Source organism: Onychostruthus taczanowskii, unplaced genomic scaffold, assembly GCF_017590055.1.
Source record: "Onychostruthus taczanowskii isolate IOZ18803 unplaced genomic scaffold, ASM1759005v1 scaffold60, whole genome shotgun sequence".
NCBI classification, from domain to species: Eukaryota; Metazoa; Chordata; class Aves; order Passeriformes; family Passeridae; genus Onychostruthus; species Onychostruthus taczanowskii.
This window is the reverse complement of record NW_024503680.1, coordinates 1014531-1036029: the sequence shown is the minus strand read 5'-3', so window position 1 is coordinate 1036029 and position 21499 is coordinate 1014531. Positions and strand designations below refer to the sequence as shown.

The 21499-nt window shown below is 50.7% G+C and overlaps 1 protein-coding gene across 1 annotated transcript in view; it reads left to right on the top strand.

Annotated features, from left to right (window-relative positions):
- The first annotated feature begins 97 nt into the window (after positions 1–97).
- TOX2 (TOX high mobility group box family member 2) overlaps positions 98–21499 on the top strand; it is a 153996-nt gene continuing 132594 nt past the window's right edge. The window contains exon 1 of the mRNA XM_041419295.1: positions 98–199. Within this exon, the coding sequence (XP_041275229.1) occupies positions 98–199 (102 nt within the window). The remainder of the gene's footprint in view (positions 200–21499) is intronic.

The following is a 21499-nucleotide window of genomic DNA, read 5'->3' as shown; positions in this document are numbered from 1 at the left end:
CTATCCCCGCCCTCTCCCCGCGCCAGAGGCACCGCCGCCGCCGCAGCCGGGTCCATGCCCGCTGGAGCCCCCGCCTGCCGCCGCCCGCAGCCCCGGCATGGACGTTCGGTTCTACCCCTCCGCCCCCCCCGCCGTGGGCTCGCTGCCCGGCGCGGACCCCACTTGCCTCGGCCCGCTGGATTATTATCACTGCAACAAGGTACCGGGGGCGCGGGGGGTCCCCGGGCTCGGCGCGTCCCGCCGCTGCTCCGCGGGCACGGGAACGGGCACGGGGAGGGAAAAGTGCCGGCGGCGCCGGCTCCCGCGTGAGGGAATTTTGAAAGTGGTCTGGAAGCGGAGCGGGGGGAGCCGTCGGGTGGCCGGGCCGCCCGCAGCGGGCGGGGGGAGCCCGAGCCCGGGCGCTGCTCGGCGGGGCGGGCCGGGAGGGGAGCGCGGTGTCCGTGTGTCCGTGTGTCCGTGCGGGCTCGGTTTAACCTCCTCCGCTCCGGGGGCGCCCGGCCCGGGGCGATGCGCGCCCTGGGGCGGTTGTTGTTGCGGTTGTTGTCGGGTACTTTTTTCCTGTTGTTCTTCGCCGCGTTGTTGTTTTGCACCTTCTTCTCGAGCTGCGGAGCCGCCGGGCCGGGTCGCGGCTCCTCCCGAGCGGGGTCCGGCCCCGTCCCTCGCCTCCGTCCCTCACCTGCCGCTGCGCTCCTGCGGACGGGGCACCCAGCTTCGGGCTGGGGGTGTCCGTGTGCCCCCGATCCCCAGCACGGCGGGGAGACCTCCATCACTCACATTTTCCCCGCTCGCTGCAGCTGCGAGGCGAAGCAGCCTGCACTTGTAACGGGAGAGGGATGCGCAGGGGATATTTGAGAGCGCGGAGGTGCTCTAGGAAATTTCTCTCATCCTGGAGAAAGGGAAGCGAAGGGGATAGATGCTACTTCAGGGATCAAGAGTTTTCTGCGAGTGTCGCCTTGCTCGCTGTGGGTAAACAGCGCTGATGTTTCAGCTACAAAGCCCTGGGATCCAGATCTCTTTGGAGGGAGGGGGATCATCCCAGACGTAATCCTTGCTGCCTTCCGGGCTAAATTCAGCTAATTGCGTCGAAAAAAGTTAATAAAAGGAGAGAATGCTCTCCTGCGTCGGTACAGCAGCTCAGGATGCTCTCGGCTCACCTCACTGTTGTGATACTTTGGGATCAAACTCTTAAAACACAAGCAGAGGGAAATGAGTGCGGCTTCCTAGACGCGGCAAATTAATTTTAATGTATCAAGAGATGTATGTAACTGTTTCTCTGTCAGTGGGTTATTTATCTCTTTTTATTAAGTTGTAGCAAACCTAATAGTTCTCGTTTATTTTGAGATGCCGGATTATACTGAAAGGAAGCAACTTTCGTTGTTTTCGCCTCTATCTGCGTACTGCTGGCTTCAAAGTGTCTTATTATCATTGACGTTGCTCTTAAAACATTAAATAAGCTCTTAAAATACTAACGAGAGCCGGATCACCTGGGAGCAGGACATTTGTCCTGCCGAAACATCCGCCCGTGTGTGTGAGAGCAGAAATCTGGGATCATGTGAGCGTGAGCCGCTGGCAACTGCGGCTGCCCCCAAATCCTGCTGGCTTTCGGAACTCGCTCTTACCAAGAAGTTGTTGGACGCCAGCATGGTTTACTTTGCCTTGCAGTGTTTCTTGCGGGAGCTGGGGCTGGTGGCCGTGCTCGCCGTGCCTCAGCCTTGGGGTGCGCGGTGCCGTGTCCCCCCGGCAGCGCCCGCCCGAGCCTTGGGGCGCGGGGCCCCTCGTCCTCAGCTCATCCGTGGCCTGAATCCCTGAGATTAGTCCCGGATTAGGTGGTGGCAATTGATCCGCGGCTCCTCGCTGCCGCTGCGGCCGGGAGGCTGCGGGAAATCGCCTCTTCTGGGGGTGCAGCGAGCTGAGCCCCGGCGGGCGAGCGGTGCGATGGGCGCTGCTGCTGGCCGGGGCGATGGGACAGCGGAGAGGAGCACCCCAGGTACTGACCACTGCCACCAGATGCTGCTGTTGTCACTGCTACCGAGGATCTTAAGGCAGCGGCAGAAGAAAGGAAGTGACTTACCCTTTGCTGATATTCAGGGTGCTTTTTCCATCCCCCATCCCCCCCCCCCCCTTTTTTTTTTTTTTTCCCCCCCCCCCCCCCCCCCCCCCCTTCTTTTCTGAGTTATCAAATGACATTTGCTTATGCACAGCCGTGCGCGTTTGTCTGTGGCATGAGGCCGCTGGAATGAAGCCAGGGATGGAATGGGCTGACTCAGTTTCCCTGACAGGCTGCAGGTACAGCGGCTGTAACTCCAGCATCAAACCGTGGCCCGGAGTGGCGCGGGAGGAGCCGTCTCCTGCTGCTTCTCCTTCGGATAACTCCGGCAGGTGCGGGGTGGGATCCGGCCGAGGATCACCAGCAGCGTGCTGTTCTCTTGTGCCTGCCATGGAACAAGAGTTCTCCTGCTTCCTGGAGCCACATGGGATCCTCTGGGAAACTCCAGAACCTCACGCCAATCCCAACCCCATCGCTCCTGTCCGGTGCTGGTGGCTCAGCCCAGGGCTGGGCTGAGACAGTGTCTGCCTGAAAGCATTTGCACTTTAAAAAACTGCAGAGGAGGGTAGGGTGGACTGGAAAAATCAGAATTCTCCCACTATGGCGTGCAGATATCCCGGATAAAATCCATCTCTGGGAAGGACCTGAGCAAGGAGCACTTACAGGCTCTTTGCTGTCCTCCTGCTTCACTGAGTTAATGAAGGTGCTCTAAAGCCCTTTGATTTAAAAGGCTTATTTTGCTTGGGGTATTTTTGTTTGGTTTGGGTTTTTTCCCCTTTATTTATTTATTTCTTTAGGGGGAGGCAGCAAAGCTGGGCTGTGCAGTGTCACTGTGCATAAATAACTCGCTGGGAGCACGGCGGAGCTCTGCCATCGCCGTGAGCTGCCTTAGCCCAGAGCAGCCTGAAATGTTAATGGAATTGTTTTGTGCACTTACTGGACATGATATTGTTACCAGGAGGTCTCCAATCTCGCCTGCATGCTGCAGTCAGCCACAATTCCTCTCTGCAGCTATGCAGGAGCCTATTGCACATCAGCATTTCCATTTCTGAAAGGACAAGGGATGTTTAGAGGGATAATGAAATGGGAGTGTGTGTTCAGCCCAGGCCTCCCCAGAAGGGGGGAATTTGCACCCTTTCTTTACCTGCTTCCACAGCATCCCTGTTTTCCCTGGAAGGGCTGGCCACTGGGAGGGAGGGAGAAGGTAGTGAGGGGCTGGACACCCACAAGTGGAAAACAAGAGCCCTCCTGCCCCATCAGGCAAGGTGAGAAGGAGCCCTCCCTGCTGCTGAATGCGTTTGGTGAGGAGTTCTGATGGATCAGGAGTACGGGTGGCATCAAAGCTGGGGAAAAGGGCTCCCTGTGTAAACCAGTCCCTGCTACTGGTGATCCTGCATGGAACAGCCTGCCATGGCAGCTGGGGAGAGGAGCCAGCCCCAAACTTCCTGGTGCCCAGGGAGCTGCTGTTCACAGCCTGATGCTCCTTCGCAGGATTTTTAGGGCTGCAGAGTGCTCAGCCCAAGGTGTGGGGCTGCTGAGGAGCCACCTGAGAGGACAAGCTGCAGTGAACATTTCCCACTCTGGAGTACTGCCCCCCATCCTGTGGGCTGGATCCAGGAGCTGCTCCATCCCTGGGACAGCAGGAACACCTCTGGTGTCTGCACAGTAGCCATGAGGGACTGGGGACGTTCAGCTGTAAGAGTGAGGAGCCCTCATCCAACATCCAAACTGCGACACCCATCCCTGTCATCAGCCACCTGAGCACTGCTAAAGAAACACCTACCTCTGGTTTGGATTCCTTGTTTAAATTTAGGTCTAAATCCCTTTTTCTGTCCCCTCTGGCCATTTTCCTGGGGCACTGGTACCTGCTGCATTCCCCTTCCTGCTTGCTTGCCAGGAAAGCTTTCCCAGGGCTTTGAGCTGCTCGTGTGCGGTGCCGGTGTTTTGGGGAGAGCAGCATGTTCCTGCACCACCTAAGGGGGGGTTACTCCCTGGTGGGGCATTTTCCCACCCTCCAATTGCTTTGAGAAAATGTGGGGGTTTTCCCACTTGAGCTCTAGGGAGATTCTGCAGCTCTATTTCACAGTAAGTAAACCACAGTATGGTAAAAAATGTGCATTTTAGTAACACCGAGGCTCGTTCTGCTCTTAGCAGATCTTCAGTGACAGGATCTGCTGTGCTGGCTGATACACCAGCATGGAAGGGTTTTTCATAGACCCTAAATTGTGTTTGTGGATCCACAAAGCTCAGGAGGGAGTTTTTCCTTCTCAGCCCAAGCAAAATTGCCTTGGCAAGGGAGGCCTGTGACAGGAATCCTGCCAGAGCACGATACCCTGAGCTCTTTCATGCAGGGATGCTGGGATGCAGCAGGAGTGATTCTGCTCCCCAGGGGCATCTTTGGGGAGTGAATTATCATTTTTATTCTTCCTGCAGAAATAAATTTAAATATAAATTCTTCCTGCTTGCTTCTGGTGCTACAATGGTTCGACTGGGTTAGCGTGATGCCCAATTTTCAACCAGGGGAATTGATGGGGATTGATGATGAGGAGGAGGAGGAGGAGGAGGAGAACTCAACCTGGGAATACCAAATCCACACTGCTGTGAGATCCTGGGAATGCCCATGGTCCTGGGGAGCCCCTGTGCTGGGGGCCCTGTTATTAACCCTGCAGGATTTCTGTGGGATTCATCAGCACCATCAAACCTTTTCCCGAATTTGCCTTGCAGGATCCTGTGGCTTTGCCTCTCCAAACACAGCCTCTCTCTTGCCTTTTGGGCTAATAAATTGACAAAAGCTATTTTACCAATACACCATTAAAATCTACCATCATGTGACGGGTATTAGTCTGCAACCAATGCTCTCTTCTTTTAAGAACCCTTCAGAAATGGGGTCTGAACTGGTACGAGCCCGAGTCCATGTAGCTAATGCATTTCTGTGAAATGTTCTGGTTTGATTTTTACAATAAATTGTACATTACAGTGATAAACATGGTCCCTTTTTCCTTGTTCCAGCACTGCTTTGCCATTCTGGAAGATAAAGTACATTCTTTCCCTTCCTACTTTTGAAGCCAACTCTGTTTTGAAGTAGCATAAATCTTTCTTTGGAGATGGAGGATTTTGGATGGAGAACAAAGTCCAGCAGATTTTTAATTTGGGGCCCATTTCATTCTCATTTGGCAGGCAGCTTCTGTTGATTTGCAAATGTAGGTTTTTAATTTATTTTTTTCTTTTAGGCCCTGAATATGGGCAAGGGCTTCCCCTGAAAAGTGGTTGAGTTACTCAGTGGGACAGCCCTGCCTTCTCCAGAGTGGTCTTTGATGGGTTGCACAGCAGAAAGTGTTTGAAGCTCCATTTTTTTGCCTTGGGCTTTAAGTCAGGGATTGGGAGCTAAATAATGAATGTCCATCCATTCATAGAAAATGTTGTTCTCTCTGCATGCACGGAGGGGAGGCTTTAATCTGGTTGTTTTGGGAACAATGGGAGATGTTTTGAAGACCAGTTTGACTTGTGTGTAACAACATGTTTGTTTGGGCTGCTTCTGAATAACCTTGTCAAGGGCCTTATCCGTGGAAGTCCTTGTAGCAGAGGAGACATCAAGAGCCAAAAAATCCAGGATCAAAACTGTGCAAGTTTCTCTGATTTATTTGTGATTCTTCAAATCAATGATTGTCCCCTGAATCGGTGCTCTGGAGCTGTGGGTGTTACACCACCATAACTGCAGAGTAAATCCATGATCAGCTCTGCCTTGGACCTCTGAGCCTGCAGCAGGCACCAGGATCAGTTTGTGCATCCACGACAGAGAAACATCCTGTTAAAGTGAATTTTCTTGTACAGACCAGAGCACCCAATAACTTGGAGGGTGCATGCTGATCCTTGTGCCAGGGCAGTGGGAGAGCACCTGGAACCCTGCAGAGCTCTTCCAGCTTTTCCTCCCTGTAGGGACAGGCACTGCCAGCTCCCTTCCTGGGGGTTGTCGTTAGCATTGTGATCTTTCTGCAGCATTTGCAGAAAAATCTCTGTTTTCGTGCTGCCTTCACTTTGCATCTCCTTCCTGCTGGCTACAAGGAGCAGGAGGTGAGGATGCTCCACCACCACAGACTGGCCCCACTGGGAGGGGGGAGTGTTTTCCCCTTGAGGTGCAATTTTTCCCTATTACCTTTGTACTCCTCTGGTTTTTTTACAAAATGAGCTCTAAATGCTTTTACCATAAGTTGGGTTATATCTTGCAGTATAAATGAAGCATATAATTGTGTTTTCCTAACAGCTCGACATTAAAAATAAGTTATTGTGTTGCTAATGTGTTTTTCCTGACAATTTTCCATCCGGTGAGTGCGAGGCTTCTGTCTGAACTGTCATGTAGCAGCACCTCTGCCTCCTCTTGAGATCTTATTCAGTATTCCTCAAGTCGGGCTGAAGTGTTAGTGTGATTAGAGCTTTCAAACTATTAATTCCTAATTGGAGGTTTGAGCTCTTAATGTTCCACCTTTGTGATTTTACACTCGTTTTAATATAATTAAATAATGCATAATGTATGTTCTATAATATTACACATAAATTATAGACGGCATACACTATATTCTATGGTGTACATAAATTATCTATTATCTAATATATGATAGAAATTATATTATGCATTATATATTATATATTATATATAATTATAGTAATTGGGGATACACAGCTCAGCTTCAGCAGGAAGAAATCTCTCAAAACTTATTGGAGCAAGCACTGATCACACCACTCTTTAAAAAATATTAATAATAAAAGAAGATAGAAAACAGCATTAAATCACCTGATTTTACAGCTGTATGACCAGATTGAAAAATATCTTAATTATCTGCCTCCCCCCACACCTTTTCCTATTGTTTCCCTCTGGGGGTTTTGTTCTGATGGATGCCATTTCTTCCCTGAAAAATGGCCCTGGCTGCCGCCGTGCTGCAGGCAGAATCTCTGCGTTGTGCCACAGAACTTCTCCCCGCCTCCCCCATCTTTTGCATGGATTGCTTGACCTCTGCAGATATAATTAAATCTCTTCCTGACGACTGTGAGATTGCAGCTTGGCTCTGTGGCGAAGGGAACCGGGAGGGAAGTGTTAAACGGGGCCTGAGCCAGGAATTGTTCTTGTGGAGAGATTATTGGTTTGTGTTGGTTGCTGCACGTGGCTTCAGAGGAACCTGACCTGCAGAAATCAGCCCAGCCTTGGTCCGAGGCAGCTTCTTGACCTCTAATTCTGGGCTCGACCTGGACACGGGACAATTTTGCCAGTGTTTAAAATGTAGAAGATTTAATTTTTTCTGTTGGTTTGAGGACTCAGCCCCTTGCTCTCATGCTGCCTTTTTTCCCCTGGGTTTCTAAGGATCTCATGACTCAGCAGGTGCAAGGAAAGGGGGGTGACAGCATAAGGACCTGTGGGGACTGTGGCAGAACTTGCTGCAGCTCTGCTCTGAGCCTCTTCTCCCCATTCCCAATGAGCATCATCTTCCAGGCAGCAGAGAGCCCCAGCCTGGAGAGAAGGTCTGGGACAGCCCTGGCACTCTGGTGCCCAGGGGAGGTGCAGGACAAGCCCTGGCATGTGCCACCCTCCCTCTGGTGCCGTGCCACCATCCTCACTGTCACCCAGGCTGTATTTTCCCCACAACTCCATGGATCCTGTTCCACTCCCAGTGGCAAGGAGCCCTTTTTTCTCAGATTAGCTGGATCACATCAGCAAGTTTCTCTTCCTACAAAACCTACTGGTGAGTCAGAGTTTCCATCCCCATCTGGGCTCCTCAGGGAGGCTCCATCCCCTTTCTTCCCGGCTGTCTGCTTGTGCACCGTGCTTTCCTTTCCACTTTAGAAAAAACAATCACCTTCCTCTCCATCTCTGTTCTTGCCAGTGGCCAAGGTTGGGAGATAAGAGCTGTGTCATGGCTCTGCCTTTTATCCTCTCCAGGAACTGGCCAAGCTCTCCCTCTCCAGAAGCAGCAGCTCATTTCAGGGCCCCCCAGACATGTGGGGGTTATTTTAGGAATAATTTGAGCCACCCTGAGCACTGAGTATCTGTTGCAGGAGATCCAGGCCTGTGGAGAAGTGGAGGCAGAGCCTGGGACATCTGAAAGGCTTCTCTCTCCCAAAGATGTGGATCTCCACATTTATACCCATGAAGGAAGTTTCACCTTTCCAGGCAGGTTCACCCACCTGTTTATTCCTGAACATCTCTCTCTCCCTGGAAAACTGGTAGGGCTGTGCAGGCTGTTTAGGAGTTGCCAAGCCTTTTGAAAACCCTCAAATTCAACAGTTTTAGTGTGAAGGATGATGCTCGGAAGGGGAGGAGAGTGTCATGGAGAGCTGGTGGGGCTCAGCCCTGTTCCAGCAGTGCAGGCTGAGCTCCCTTCTCCCCTGAGAGCCAAACCCGTGGTCAAGGATGAGCTGTTTGATCCCATCCCTTTATTTCACCCTCACCTCTCCTTTTTGCAGAGGGGAAGATGCTCCCAGGGACCTCTGTGCTGCTGGGAGGGCACAGGGTGGGCTGCTGAAGGCCCCAGTGTGAGAAGGACTTAGAGCTGCTGGAGAGAGTCCAGAGGAGGCCACGGAGACCCTCCCAGGGCTGGAACCCCTCTGCTCTGAGCCAGGCTGGGAGAGCTGGGAGGGCTCACCGGGGCAGGAGAGGGGCTCAGAGCCCCTGCCAGGGCTAAAGGGGCTCCAGGAGAGCTGGAGAGGGACTGGGGACAAGGGATGGAGGGACAGGACAAGGGGCAATGACTTCAGGGGTGCAGGGTTAGATGGGATATTGGGAAGAAATTCTTCCTTGTGAGGGTGGGCAGGCCCTGGCACAGGGTGCCCAAAGAAGCTGGGGCTGCCCCTGGATCCCTGGCAGTGCCCAGGGCCAGGCTGGATGGGGCTTGGAGCAACCTGGGACAGTGGAAGGTGTCCCTGCCCATGGCAGGGGGTGGGATGAGATCGAACACAAACCATTCTGTGATTTTTGTTGCATCACTTACTAAACCCTAACTTTTTTATTTCTTTTTTTTTTGTGAATAAATAACAGATCCATTCCCTGTTTCTTTGTTTTCTTGGGTGCTTCTTTGAACAGACAGGTTTTATACACTGAGCCATCTCAGAACATTTTGCCTGCAGTAGAAGAATGATGTATTTTTAGGAAATTAGATCCGTTGTCCCTACTGTCAGAAGAGGGGCAGTGTACCCTGGAGTCCTCAACAAAAAGAAGAGAAACTTTGACAGCATGGAAATGAAATGTATGAAAACCTTAGTGAATTCTATCTGAATTATCTTGGTTTGCTTCAGCTTATGCAATGGCCCAAAAAAGCATTGGAATATCGTATGAAGAAGAAAAAGCAGAAATACCGGGAGGAGGGGACATAAAGAGCAGAAACTGGGGCTTGTAGCAATGGAAAATATTCCTCCCCATCGGATCCTGCTCTGTTTGTTCATGCTCAGCCCAGGGAGGCAACTTTTCCCCTGCCACATTATCTTGTCTCTAAATAGCGTTCAAAGGAGAAGAAGAATGTGCTGTTAAAAATATCAAACTTTTGGGAATGGCTGGCAGACTTTAGCACTGATAAGCGTTGTTGATTGAAGATCAAACAGCCCTGGAAGAAAAACCTTCCAGCAAGCACCGTGGGTCCAGCCCTGCAGCCAGACAGTGAGGTCAGCCTTCAATCCAGGGATATTTAGGGACTGACACTGGAATTATGGTCTGGGCTCTCTACCCCAGACGGATGTTGGTGACACTGTGGTTTAAACTTGATAAATCTGTTCAAGCTGAGACCAGCATTTATTACGTGCCAAGAGTTTGCATTAGTAGGTGGTAGCTTTATATATCTATTTTTTCCTTCATTTAAGATAAAGAGAAAAGGCTGCAGGTCATAATGTGAACTGAAGACTGCTGGCATTTGTTTTTTAATTAATTGACAACCTGCATTTCTATGTCAAGGTTGCAAATTAATAGTGGGTGGCCATCTGTTTGCAAAGCAGATAGTTCTGGCTGTGCCAAACATGTGGAGTATTTAACCATTTGATTTAAATCAGACTAGAATGGTGGCTTTTTGAACATTCTATTAAGTTGGGTTTTCCATTTAAGAGTTGGGTGTTGAAAAGGTGAAAAGTATTGAAATGGTCTTTTTAGTTCATAAACTTGCAGGCCTTTAAGTGAGTTGTTTGGCATATTTGGCCTTCTTTTTAGGAGAGGCCAAATCCTGGTGGGAATAACAACATGGAGCTTCAATCACCTGTGCACCAAATTTGTGTGAGAGCACCGAAGAAAAAAATACATGTTAAAAATCATAATGTAGCTCAGGCTGGAAGGGACCTCTGAAAGTGTATTTGAACTAATTTCACAGCACCTTCTGGGATTGAGATGGTAGGAAAGAAAAATATCAATAGATTTTCTGCTCTAATACAGTGAGAGTCTCAGTGGTGGTGCCTGCAATCAAATGCTAAATAGAAAGTTTGCAATAAAAAGGGCTTTAGTTAGAATTAATAAAATGTGAAATGCCTCGTTCTTTGGAAAACATGTGGTATTGACTGAGATTTAGAATATGTCCTGGGAGCAGGGATCTGGACTGCAGGCTCCAGAGCTGACTCTGGCATCCTTTCCCTGCATGCATTAATATTATTTATTTATTTACTTATTTATTTTTTTTAAATTTTAATTTTTGCCTGGAAAGGTCACAATGTGCTAGTTGGAGAGGAAATAAGCGAAGAGCTGGAATCAAGGGCAGCCTTGCAGAAAAATTATCATCCTCTTTTCCCACTCCTTCACCCTCCTGTGCTATGCATGGCAGGGACATGATCTTTAAGGTCCCTTCCAATCCAAACTGGATTCTAAACCAGGATCCCGGTATCACAGGCAAATCCAAGTTTATCATGGAAACTTTCCTGATAAGCTTGATTTAAGTCCTGCTATCCAGAGCTGCCCTCCAGAAGCTGTGTGTGAAGTCACAGGTAGTTCCCATTTTCAGGAAAGCATAGCAGAATTCTCTGGGAAATGTGGATTTTAACACCCTCTTCTTTTGAGGAATTCTCTTCGGATGTTCTGAAGCTCAACTGGGGCTTCTCATTTGCTGCCAGAGCTGAAAATCTTGGATAGCTCAGAGGCAGGAAGAGCCTGGTGCTGGATCTGGGGCTTGAGCTTGTGTCACTGTCATCGTGCCATGAGCACGGGCACGGTGCCAGCTTGGAAGGGATGCTCTGCTTGGCACTGAAAGGTCTCGAGAACAGGCTGCTTCCTCGCTTAGCGCAGATGCAGCAGGAAGGCTGCAGGACCCACAGGCTCCTGGAGAGCTGTTGAGGCTCTTCCCACCACTGGGACACCAGGCCACGGTGCTGAGAGTCCAGAAGTCCTCAGAAGCTGTGAGATAGGGCTGGTGGTTGATGTGCTGCTCTCTGGGTGAGGGCATGTGCTTCCAAAAATGTGGAGATGTGGTGCTTGGGGATGTGGTTTAATGCTGGCCTTGGCAGTGCTGAATTGATGGTTGGGCTCGATGATCTTGGAGGTGTTTTCCCACCTCTAGGATTCTCTCATTCTCTGGTGGCAGTGTGGGACATACAGCAGGACAGGGGCAAGCTGGACCACATAAAACTCATCCCTTTGGCCATTGTGGAACCACTCACGAGGCCAGTGGGGTGATCCAGCCTTCTCTGGGGCTTTTTCTGGATTTGGTTTGGGATTCTTGGGGCTGTCCCTTGCCAGGCCAGAATGATCCTTATGGGTCACTTCCAGCTCGGAATACTCTGTGACAAACATAACCTCCCAGAGAGAAACCCAGCAACACCAGGCCGAGTTGAGTTAAAAATAAAGAAGTTTGTGTGACTGAAGGTTTCGGAGCGCGGTGCGTTGCGGGTGCAGTGATGGAGCCAGGCTCTGCAGGGTGGGTTGGCCAGTGAGCTCCATGCCTTTGGGACCTTTGGGCTCCTCTGAGCCCCAGAGTCAGTGGGAGCTGCTCATCCCTCACAGCCCTGGAGCCCCGTGAGGCTCAGCTTTCCCTGGCCATGACTGAGTGCAGCAGGCGTGGCTGGAGCGCCTTGAAGCGCAAAGCTGGGTCCCACGGGGGTGGGAAGTAGGTGACAACAGAAAGTTTAATTCCCTGCTGGTCTCATCCACGATTCAGGCTTGGCTTCCCTCTGCGGAGGCTTCCCCTCTCCCTCTCTGCTGTCCAAGTGTTGCTTCTTTTGCATTTGTTATTTATTTTCTTCCTAGCCCGGGGGCTGCTGCGAGAGGTGTCTCTTTGCTCTGCCGGCTGTTCCTGATGCTTCCTTTTCGTTGCTGATACCAATTGTTTCTGCCAAAAGCGCTCGCTGGTGTTATGTAAACCTCGAATCACACGCTAACGCTCCCACCCGGGGGCTCCCACAGGCGCTGGGTGGGATTCGCCCCCGCGCCGGCTCCGCTGCCATCAGCCTGCTGCTGTGCCAGGGTCCCTGCGCTGCTCAGCCCGGGCTGGCTGGCACCGGCCACGACCACCCGGCCACGACCACTGGGCCGTGACCACCCGGCCACGGCCACCGGCCACGACCACTGGCCACAACCACCGGGCCACGACCACCGGGCCACAACCACCCGGCCATGACCACTGGGCCGTGACCACCCGGCCACGACCACCGGGCCCTGACCACTGGGCCATGACCACCCGGCCACGACCACCCGGCCGTCTGGGCCAGCACCGCTGCTGTCGCTGGCGGCTTTAGTGGGGCAGGAAAGCTCCCTGGGCTGGGATGGGGCTGTTTGTGTTGCGGTACCTGCGGGGCAAAGCTGCGCTTTGGGCACATTTTGCGGGTTTGTAGCAGTTTTTGTAGTGGTGTTGGCGGGTGCTGTGGGAGGGTTCTGCCAGCACTTGGTGCATCTCCACCCCGCCCCTGCCCTCGGTCCAGGGCAGAGCCTGCCTGAGCATCCCGTGCTTGCTGGTGGAATCGGAGCTCCTGGAGGATCCTTATGGAGACACCCTGTTCCTGCAAGGCTCCTGGGTGGGCACCTCTTCTCCTCAGCCAGGTGGTGTTCTGTCCAAAGCAGTTATTTACCTGGAAAGTGACATTAACAAAATCCTAATGAATTTCCAAGTGCTGCTTTGTGTGGTTTGGCAGCCAGGATTCTCTCAAAACAGAAAGAAAATAAAAGAGAGATCCACCATTGCTGTGTGCCCAAGCTCTTCCCCATCCACTTCACTGCTTTTGAGAGATTAAAAAGAGATTAAATCCTGCTGAGCTGGCAGGTGATGTTGATGAATGTTTGGAGGGGATTAGGGTAAATCCATTCCTCCTTGTGATTTAGCTCAAGATTTGAATTCATTGATAAAATTTGTCCAGGTTTTACCTCTGAAACCTCCTTTGAGCTGGTGAAGGTGTAAATGAAGGCAGAGCTTGTTTTTGGAGCAGAAAGGATAATGAATTAGCCTTTGTAAGGTGATGAAGGCTTAAGATTGCTGTGCATCTACAACTGTTGCAGTGTCCAGTTAATTCTCACTGTCTCAGACCTAGAGGATGCCCAGGCTGGCTCCTTGGCTGGGGGAGCCTGGCCTGAAGCTCCTGCTGTAGTGCAGCACAGCTGTGAGATGCTCTGCAACAACCAACCTGCCTGAGGAAGACACTGTTTCCATGTGAGACTCGAGTTCCCACCAAAAAATGCCATTTCTCAAACTAGGATGGCATGGCATGGACCCAGCTGTGGACTGGGGCTCAGGGGCTACATCCAGCCAAAGCTGTGCTGCTGTTCTGGCACTGTTTGGGTTCTGTGGTGGCACTGCAGCGAGACAGGAGGTAGAGAGGATGTCCTGGCAGCCTCCAGCAGCTGTTGGACCTTCTGGTCCTCCATGCACCCTGCAGCATGGGAGCAGGGATGGTGGGACTGCAGCAGGTGCTCCTGCCAGGTGTCCCAGCACCCAGAAAATGGTCCTCAGAGGAGCACTGAAAGCGGCAGTGCTGCCATTTGGGCTGGGGACCAGGGCTGGGACTGGCAGCAGCAGCATGTGCTGGGTGTCCTGCTGGGGCTGCAGGAGAGGATTCCAGTTCCAAGGATATATTTGGAACAAGGCTCAGCATCAGCACTGAGTGGCTGGCCTGGTGCTGGGAGGAACAACCTTCACTGCTCTGTGTTGCCCGTGCTCAGTCCTTGAGGCACAGGAAGATCTGCTGGGAGGGCAGGAGTGCAGTGTGGAGCCCCCAGCCTGTGGGAGCTTTACAAACCAGGGCAGGGCATTGCTGCCAGCACTCTGCACTGCCCGTGGCATCCATGGCCAGGCACGGGGGGAAAGCTCTGTGCAGAGCCACTTGGGTGGTTTTGGTGAAGAGCTCCCACTGCTGCCCTGTTTGGATCTTCCCCTGAGACTGCCCTTTCCAGAGAGTATGGCTTGGTTACCTCAGCCTTCCATCCCCCTGTGCCCAGCTCAGGTCTCAGTTTCCCTGCATGGAAGGAGTGGTAACTCTGGGAGAGCAGCTTTGCAGGTCTCTGTGCTGCTCAGCAAAACTGACATTTAGAAATCACCTGGGTACAGGTGAAGGTGCCAGGTGGCTGATGCTGAGTGTGACCTGGAGCTGCAGCCTCTGTAAAACGGGGCTGAAGTCAGAGATGGTCTGAAGAAGCACAGTTGTGGCATGGAGGATACCAGGATCAGGCTTGTTCCCTGAGGAGCAAATCCTCTGAGCTGCTTTGGATTTTTGCAGCGATAGCAGCAAACACAGCCCCCTCCCAGTCCTTAAGGATGCTGGTGGGGTGGGTAGAAAGCCTGATAATGTCACAGACAACTGGGAATACTTTCAAGAACATAACTGGGAACAATTTAGAAATCATTTCGAAAGAAAGATTTTTTTTTTCAGTGTGTCATTGGAATGTATGCTTTTCTAGAAAGTAGGAGGAAAGAGAGCTTGAAATTAAATGTATTATTAAACAGACCTTTCTTAACTCTCATTAAGGAAGAGGATTTGGAGGGAAGTGTCTTCCAGTTTCTTTATCATGTTGCTGCACAAGCTGGTGTTTGCCAAGCTGGCATTCTTGACTTCTTCAAGAAGAGCAAAAATGGAAGTTAAGATCCTTGTATATTGGAAAAGAATATTTGGTATCTGTTGTTTGTGATGATGGTAGTCTGTTTAAAATAAAGTTACCTTTGTATTTGCTTAGTTTGACTCTAAACAGGAAAATAATGGCATTTGTAATGTCTCTATTAGAGGAGTATTGTTTGAAAGCACTTTGGGCTTACATTAGTTGAGTGCAAAATGAATTCCTGCTCTGGAGCAAATAAACCCCAGTGGGGCTGGATGCTGGGAGCTGCCAGTGTGATGTGGGGATGTGCATCACAGAGGCCTCTGGGGGCCAGTTCTTGATGTAATTCTTCACGCTCCTCATCTTCCCTCCTCCCTTCACTCACCTCAGTGATGCAGCATCTCACCCCAACAAACTGGTTTCACGTTTGCATCTGAGACTGGGGGCACTGGGCAGCGTGAGGAGGGGGCCAAGAAGCTTTTCAGTGCTTTGAATAAAGCTTCTCCATATATCAGCACGTGAGTAAACAGACTTTGGTGAAATATCCTTTATTTTCTCATCTGAACACCAACAAAGACCTGCAGTTCGGGGGATTTCTTGGTTTTCTTTTTTCCTAACTGTGATGGGAAAACGGGAAGCAGAAGGAAAATGCTCACTGGTGGTGCTGGGTGAGTGAGGAATTGCAGGAGCAGCTCTGGGGTGTATGAGGAGCCTTGCACGAGTGCCAGAGGCAGCTCCCAGAGAGTCGATGCACACACAGGGTGTGAGCTGAGGCTGCTGGAAGCTCAGCACAGTTTGGTTTTCCAGCAGTACCCAGTGATGTGGCTGCCCCTGGATCCCTGGCAGTGCCCAAGGCCAGGCTGGATGGGGCTTGGAGCACCCTGGGACAGTGGAAGGTGTCCCTGCCATGGCAGGGGGGGGGATGAGATGAGTTCTAAGTTCCTTCCGACCCAAACCATGCTGGGATGATCTGTGTGACAGATCAGCAGCAGGAATTAGGAGCACAGCATCTGGGGGCTCTGCTGTCCCCAGGCCCACTGCAAGCAGCTGCTCAGACCTCAGTGTTCAGTTTAGACACACAACAGCCTGGTGGGGGACACATGACACATGAAATCAGGACCACCTGCTTGCCTCTTTTCACAGAAAATAATGAGGAGGTTTTCATAAAAAGCAGCTAAATGCATTAGAAAGAGAAGCCAAGATCCCTCTGTGCAAAGGTGTCGATGCTTTTATTTTAAGCTGAATTTGCTTTTAGTTTGTTATCTACAAATTATGAAATGTGGGTGGGGATGACTCTGGTGTGCTGCTGGAGGGATTAGAGCAGGAGGTGTTTTCAGTGCAGAGCTGGGTGGGATGTGCAGCTGGGGCAGCTCTGGACCCTGCAGCTCTGTCCCACAGCTTCCCCAGGATGCAGCATCCCAGTGCTTGTTGTGGCAATTTTTCTGTTCCAAAGCAAAACAGAGCTCCTGGCTGGTGTGAAGCCATGAATTTGAGGGATAAAATGCTGTGCAAGCTCCTGCTCTTCCATATTCAGTTCTTAAAGGGGGTCAATAAAGATAGGGACAAACGTCTTAGGCAGGGCCTGTTGCTACAGGACAAGGGGTGATGGTTTTAAACTAAAAGAGGGTCAAATTAAACTGGATATAAGGAAGGGGTGTTTTTTGGGGTTTTTTACAATGACAGTGGTAAAATGTAAGATTATGCCCTTTTCTGACCCAGAGATGGGGCAACTGAGAGGCATTTTAAAAACTTTTATTCTATTTTCACTCTCATGTGAAGGGTGAGACAATACAGATCTTATAATTCATGCAATACAGAGGTTATAATTCATACAGATTAATTAGATGTTATAATTTTTCTACAAATTCATTTCCTACAGTAAAACACTGGCACAGGTTGCCCAGAGAAGCTGTGGCTGCCCCATCCCTGGACATGTTCAAGGCCAAGTTGTGGCTTGGAGCAACCTGGGATAGTGGAAAATCCCTGCCCCTGGTAGAGGAGTGAAACTGGGGGGGCTTTAAGGTCCTTTCCAACCCAAAGCATTTTTTTCTGGCAAGGATGTGCCCAGAGGATGCAAACCTCCCTGGCTGCTTGGCAGGCAGATGTGTGGTGCTGGCTGTGGAGCCTCCAGCTCTGCATGAGCACAGGACACGGATGAGCTCTGCTGGCTTCCTCTGTGGCTCCTGTGGGTTCAGAGCTGTTTCAGCTTAGGACCTGGGCTGTTGGGTGCTACTGCAATGACGTGTGGCCAGCAGAGTTTTGAGGCCACAGCTGAAAAATGTCCTACTGGGCACCTAAGAAAGGATGGTTCCTAAAAATTACAGCTAAGGTGGACAAAGAGTGTGGATATGTGGGTGTATAAGGGACAGAAATCCTACTGCTACCAGGGAATTTCTCTCCAGGGTTATTTTTCAGAGGAATCTCAGTGCTGTGGGTCCTGCATCAGCAGTGGGTGTGACACGTGGTACCCAGAGCAGAGCAGGGCCCTGTCCTGTGTGCTGGGAGAGGTGGCTGACACCAGACTGCTCCTCCCTGTCCTGCAGCCAGGGAAATCTGTGTCCTTGCAAGCCATGGGCTTGGTGGGATTGCAGCTGGGCTGTGGCCTCTCCCTCTGCTGCCATGGGGAGTTTGCACTCTGGGCCATCATTAGATAAGCATATGAAAGCACAGGGGTGATGCAGGTGAGAAAATGTGGTTTAAGCTCAGCTTTAGCTCCAGAAGACCTCTGAGAACATCGATGCCATCAGCATCCTCCAGCTGTGTCACACAGGGGCTGATGCAGCCACCAGTGGTTTGCATCAGTCAGCAGCACTGACCTTGGAAGAGACTCTGAAACAAATGGGATTGGTCAGACATCCCTGGTGGTTGCAAAAAATGTGGCTTCAGACATAAAAGAGTCAATTGTACCTCAGAATCCCCAGGCACTGTGGTTGATTAATTTGTGGAGTGAGTTCCTGGAGCGTGCTGAGGCTCGTGGCTTTGGTTTTACCAAAATCAACAAAGCTGAAAAATTCATCAATCCTATTCCTTCCTCCCAGTGACCACACACTTGGCAGAATTCCTACATTTTTCCTTCCTCTTTCTCTGTGTGTGAGGTTTCCCACCTTCCCACATGAAGGGCTGCAGGGATCAGGATGCTGCCTGTGCTGTGGGAGCCCTGGACACTGCTCTGAGCCACGATGGAATGGAGCTGCAGCTCTCCAGGATGCTCCCTGTTCAGCATCTTGTCTGGTTCTTTTCCTTTTGGAAAACTGAGGGAAAAAATAGTAAAAGAGGAACTTACCCATTATCAGGCTCTTGCCTTGCTCCAGTGGTGAGAGGGTTAACGGAGAAATGGCCACTGGACTGGTCACCACTGTCCCCGTGGGTTTTGCTGAGTTCCCAGCAGTGAAATTCAGAGCTGGACTGAGATCCATGTTGCCAGTGAAGATCATGGGTTGCACAGCTGCCCTGTGCCCATAAAACCGTGGCTGAGCAGGGAAGGCTGGTGCTGATGGAGGGAATTTCCCCAGGGTGGCCAAGTGGCTGCTGAGTGGTGGATCAGAGGAGGCTCCCTGGAGCCCCCACAGGAGCCAGAACCTGGGGTTGGCTTGGATTGGTGTCTCTGCATCTGCCTGGGGATGGGGGAGAGCCATGGAGGGGAGGAAGGTGAAGATCAGCGCAGCTTGTCCAACAGGAGCAAGCACCTGGCTGTGCAGAGACTCTTCTGATGCATTTCCAGACAAAGGACTGCAAGGATCAACCACAGACCAGAGCAGAGCCCCCATTCCTGTGCCCCTGACACAGAGGAGGTGCCCAGATCCATCCCCAGCCTGGCTCTGGTCCTTAAAGAAGCCTTCTCTGATACTCTGGGGCTCCAGCTCGTGTTCCCACCTTCATTGATCCTGAGCACCAAGGAAAGTGTGAATGGGAAGGAAAGCAGTTCCAGTTTACCACATTTATAAATTTGATATGAGCAGACTTTAATAATGAAAAAAAAGAAAAAAACCACCCAAAAAAACAAAAACAACCAAAGAAAATCTAGCATGAAGTGCACGAGATGGGTGGATTTAAGTGCTATATAAGAGATTACTGGTAATGCCCAGCTGTGTGAGTTGGTTCAGCTGCCAGGCAGCACAGCCTCATTCCTCGTGCAAGTGCAGCCCATCCCTGAGCTGTGGAGCCCCATCTCTTCTCAGCAAAGTTCCTCTGGTGTCCCCATCTCTATCTTTTCCTCTCTTCTTGTCCCAGCAGGCTCCCTGAGCCCTGCCAGCAGCATCCACAGGGATGGCAAGGAAGGTTTCCCTGGGATGTCCATTCTTTGGTGAAGATGCCACTTGCTGTTGGACATGGACCTGCAGCCCTAGAGCTCCTGGTTTTGAGGAGTGAAACAGCTCCTGGCACTGCTCCTACGTGTGCCAGGCCTGAGGTCAGGGTGAGGAGCCTGGAAAGTTTGTGTTCACCTGCTTTAGTTTAATCCCTCCACATTTCCCATCACAGCTCCTTGATAATGATGATGATGATGATGATGATGAGTGCTTCTCTCCACCAAGTCACTTTTGGTGGTGAATTAAATTATGGCACCCCCTCTCCCCTTTCCAGTACTCAGTGCTCTGAGCTAAATTAGAATAGGAGCCTTTTCAAACCATTCCCTTAATAAAAGTATTTAGTTAATAGATGATGCATAGCTCACAGAGCTTGCAAGAATCTGACACAGGGTATCACAATATTATGATATTTAACAGCAAAACCTACTGCATTATCAACTTACCTCTATAGCATGGAGGAGGCAACAGCTGAGGCATAAAAACTAATGCTTCAGTGTGACAGAGCTAAAATTGAACTTGGCAATTACTGCGTGCCTGATTCACAGTATTGTGAAGTGAAGCTACTATATAAATCAGCTCCAGTAATCACAGGGTTTAAAATTAGTCAGTTACTATTAACTCTGCCAGTGTTAGCATATGCTGAAGAATTATAAAAGTGAAAGGTATGGAATATCTAAAGTACAGGTTTAAAGTAAACCACTTGAACAAGCTCCCAGTGGGAGGATTTGAAGTTCATGCAGAAGTAAGGTTTTGGATACTCTGACAAAGGGTTGTGGAACACATTTAATTGCACATTGCTGTCTAATCTTTTGAATGCTTAACATCCTTTCGAAAGCACCTTTTCATGTTCCCAAGACTTTCACAGTTCACAGAGGGTAGAGTGATGATTGAATTTAATTTTTCCTCCCCTACAGGATTTTTTTTCAGAGCAGCGCAATTCAAATAGTTCGCAGAGCTCTTCAATGCCAGGCATAGAAAAAAGGAAACAGCAGGATAATGTTTAAAAATCATTACGGGGAAGTGAAAGGCTGCTCTGAGCACAGCACAGAAATTAGCAACTGCTATGATTGCTAAATTTTTATTCCATGCAAAATTCATGGAATTTGCTGCTACAAAAAATAGGGGAGTCAAGTTATTTAATAGGATTCTAAATTATGTAGGATGCACAAATATTTTATATGGGGCAGGGAGCTGTGTGTGTTTGTGTAGGAGCTGGGAGCAGCTCTGCTGGGGTCAGGTGGCTCTTGCCCTGTCCAGTCCTGCTCCCCCATTCCTCTCTTTCATAGCAGTGATTTTAGCTCCATTTTGGAATTAACTCTGTTTTGGCCTCAGTGACACCCGGCTGTGATGAATGTGCTTGGGTTTGTCACCTCTGAAGGCTTCCTAGGCAGGGTGGGGACAGGCAGCTCCCTGCAGCAGGGTCTGTGCCCTTGCTCCGTGCCAGGGACGTGTCACACGTGGCACCTCTTCTGGTCACAGGGACCTCGTGCTTGTGGCTTTTGTTGCCTGCTGTCCCAGGGCGATTCTGAACGAGTGCCTCCAGGGTCAGAGCGGTGGAGGGGGTGGCACAGTCCCCTCGGGGCTGTCAGCCTGCCCCGGGCGGCTCCTGAAGGATGCTCTGGCACTGGGTGTCATTTCAAACGCCTCAGTCCCTGGTCTGTCCCTCCTGCATCCCCTCCAGGGAAGGTGGCTGCAGGCTGGTGGGGTTCCCTAGCTGGAAGCTTTTGCTGCCAGTGGGTCTAACCCTCTGGTTCCTTACCTTCCCCACAGCTCAGGCTGAGCCCTCACACCCCACGGCTTCCCCAGCTCTCCTGCAAGGCAGCTCCAGCCCTGGCCTTGCTCTTTGCATGTCTGACCTTCAGATTCCCACAGAAGTCACCATGGCTTTTGTGGGTTTCCTTTCCCTGCTTGCCTCCTGTCCATACTGTTTTGTTCAGCCACAGCCACATCTGGTTTTCCAGAATAGGCACCTTGTGTCTTGTTTCTGACTCCAGTGAAGTGGAAACGTTGCAGCAAATCTGTGCTTCAGTCTTTCTTTACTTTTAGTCCCCCCATGTGTCCTAATTATTTGGTGCAACTTGTTCAGCCAGTGGTTTTGAAGATGCTCCTGCTCTGGCAGGGATAAAGATCAGATGAGACTGGGTTTTCTCTCTTTTTGGTTTTTTTTTTTTTTTTTTT